Consider the following 2764-nt stretch of genomic DNA (forward strand, 5'->3'; position numbering starts at 1 on the left):
CCAGGATACCCTGAGCTGAAATGACGTGGCCTAAAAATGCGACTTGGTCTAACCAAAGCTGGCACTTGCTAAACTTTAGCATACAATTAGTGATCCCTCAACCTTTTCAACACTAAAGTAAGATGTCGAACATGTTCCGCTTTAGATTTAGAATACACCAGAATGTCGTCGATGAAAACAATAACAAACCTATCCACATACGGCTGGAACACCCGGTTCATCAAATCCATAAATGCAGCTGGTGCGTTCGTCAATCCGAATGGCATAACCAGAAACTCGTAATGACCATGACGAGTTATGAATGCCGTCTTAGGAACGTCATCCCTACTAATCTTCACCTGATAATATCCAGACCTCAAGTCAATCTTGGAGAATACATAAGCACCTCGAAGTTGATCAAACAAATCATCAATACGCGGCAATGGATAACGGTTTTTAATCGTTACCCGATTCAATTGCCTATAATCAATACATAGCCTCAAAGTTCCGTCTTTCTTTCTCACAAACAACACTGGAGCTCCCCAAGGTGAAGTACTAGGCTAAATAAAACCCTTATCCACTAATTTTTGCAGCTGAACTTTCAATTCCCTTAACTCAGCGGGAGCCATACGATAAGGAGTCAAGGAATAGGATTAGTACCTGGAAACAACTCAATGGTGAACTCCATGTCTCGGTCTGGCGGCAAACCAGGTAAATCCTCAGGGAAAACATCAGGAAAATGTCTGACTACCCTCACATCCTCTACTTTACTAGGAGCAGCCTCATCCAACACCACATGAGCTAAGTACCCCTGGCAACCTTTAGATAACAACCTTTTTGCCCGTACGGCCGAAATAACGCCATGTCTCACCCCACTCTGCTCACCCACAAAAGTAACCACAGGTAATCTAGGACGATGGAACGTAACTATTTTCCCGTAACAATCAATATTGGCGCGATTGAAATGCAACCAATCCGTGCCCAGAATCACATCAAAGTCAACAATATCCAATGGGATAAGATCAGCTGGCATAACAACATCCTCCAATATCACTAGACATCCTGGGTACACATGATCTACAATACATCTCTCCCCTCTAGGCATAGCAAACTCTAAATCATACCCTAGAGGTGTGGGGCGAGGTTGCGTCACTTGAGCAAAAGTATGAGAAATCACAGAATGTGTAGAACCACAATCAATTAATACTCTAGCAAAATAACCAAGGATATTTAACGTACCCATGATCAAATCTGGATTGTTTTGAGCGTCATGCAGCGAAATGTTATGAATACGCCCCTAGGTCTGCTGTCATCCACCTCGACCTCTGCTAGTCTGGCCACCATGACTCTGAGTGCCACGCCCCTGACTGGGCTGACCAGACTGCCTCGAAGACCCCGTACTACTCATAGCAATCTCTCCCTGCTGAATCTGTCTTCCCTGAAACCACTGAGACCCACCTGCTGGGACTGGAGGATACGGCATATAAGCACTAGAATACTAGGGATGACCACCTTGAGAATATGGATCCTGGGGATATTGATACTGTCCCGGGGCATGAGGAACAGCATCGCCCTGATAGTAATAGGCACCACCTCGACCTGTCTGCCCATAACTACCTGGGGCAAGAATCTGCTGAATCGGTACAGGTGGTGGAAAGAAAGTCTGTTGAGGCTTCTGCTGCTGACTCTGGGGACAAGTTGCAGCACGATGTCCCATCTGCCCACAAGTAAAGCAACCACTGCTGCCTCGCCTACACTCACCAAAATGTCGATTATTGCATCCGCGGCAAACTGGGGCTCTACCTCTACTAGTATCACCCTGTCTTTGGCCTCTAGCACCACCAGCAAACCTACCACCACGTCCTTGACCAGTGGTGCTAAAACCACCGCTAGAAGAGCTAGAACTAGTGCCACCCCTCTTGAAGTTCTGTGTCCTACGAGGTTCGAGCGACGCCTGACCTTTACCCTTATCATCCTTCCTCTGATTACCGTCTTTCTCTTCTTCCTCGCTCTAGCTCGGCATATTTTCTGAATCCTCAATTCTCAGCAGAATCTCATAAAACTCCTGGTAGGTATCACAATGGGTAGTGGTCACCATCGAACACCACTTCTTCTTAGTGCCTAAACGGAAACGACGAAGCATCTCCGCTGGATTGCCAGCAACATCTGGATGATAGCGAGACAAATCTGTGAACCTCCGGTAGTACTCATTTGCTGTCAACTTCCCCTGTCTCAACTCAGTGAATTCCTGCTTCTTTCGATCAATATACTCATGAGGCACAAACCTTCTCCTGAACAACTCTCGGAATACATCCCAATCAGTCTTCTCAGTTGGAGTCAAACGACGAAGTTCCTTCTCCCACCAGGATGTAGAATCCTTACCCAAAAACCACGATGTCGTCTCTACCCACTTCTCGACAGGGAGATTCCCCTGATTATGCAAAACACGAAAAATCTTCTCAATATGCTCTAGCCACCACTCCGCGCCCTTATAACCCTCGTTACCCTCGAACTTATCCAACTTCAAATTATACATAGTCTCCAGAGGAGTCCTCTAGGGAGGGCGGATCGTCGAATGAATAGTTGTAGCAATAGCTTCCCCCACCTGAGCTATATCGGGGAAACTAGGCTCAGCAAAGCGACGTGGTTCCCGACGAGGTGGCATAATTTTGACAGAAGACACCAAAATCATTAGAATACTCACAAAAGTACAGGGCTGCCAAACCTAGGCTCTGATACCAAACTGACACACCCCGATAGAGATCTGGCCGTCACATGGAAGTGA

At 46.6% G+C, this 2764-nt stretch overlaps 1 protein-coding gene across 1 annotated transcript; it reads right to left on the reverse strand.

Annotated features, from left to right (window-relative positions):
- Nucleotides 1-1477: 1477 nt before the first annotated feature.
- On the reverse strand, nt 1478-2515 carry LOC137726253 (uncharacterized). The gene is made up of 2 exons (XM_068465154.1): nt 2075-2515; nt 1478-1990 (listed from the first exon to the last, which is right to left on the reverse strand). Exons 1-2 carry the CDS (start codon nt 2513-2515, stop codon nt 1478-1480), a joined length of 954 nt encoding a protein of 317 aa, XP_068321255.1.
- Between the last annotated feature and the right edge of the window lie 249 nt (nt 2516-2764).

The sequence above is a fragment of the Pyrus communis genome, chromosome 1, assembly GCF_963583255.1.
Source record: "Pyrus communis chromosome 1, drPyrComm1.1, whole genome shotgun sequence".
In the NCBI taxonomy this organism is placed as follows: domain Eukaryota; kingdom Viridiplantae; phylum Streptophyta; class Magnoliopsida; order Rosales; family Rosaceae; genus Pyrus; species Pyrus communis.

Excerpts from the sequence above, each read along its gene's own strand:
- LOC137726253 (XM_068465154.1), bottom strand. The coding sequence starts at position 2,515 with ATGTATAATTTGAAGTTGGATAAGTTCGAGGGTAACGAGGGTTATAAG. Across the intron at positions 1,991-2,074 it reads AGAAGAAGTGGTGTTCGATG|AGCGAGGAAGAAGAGAAAGA; the intron begins GTGACCACTACC and ends ATGCCGAGCTAG.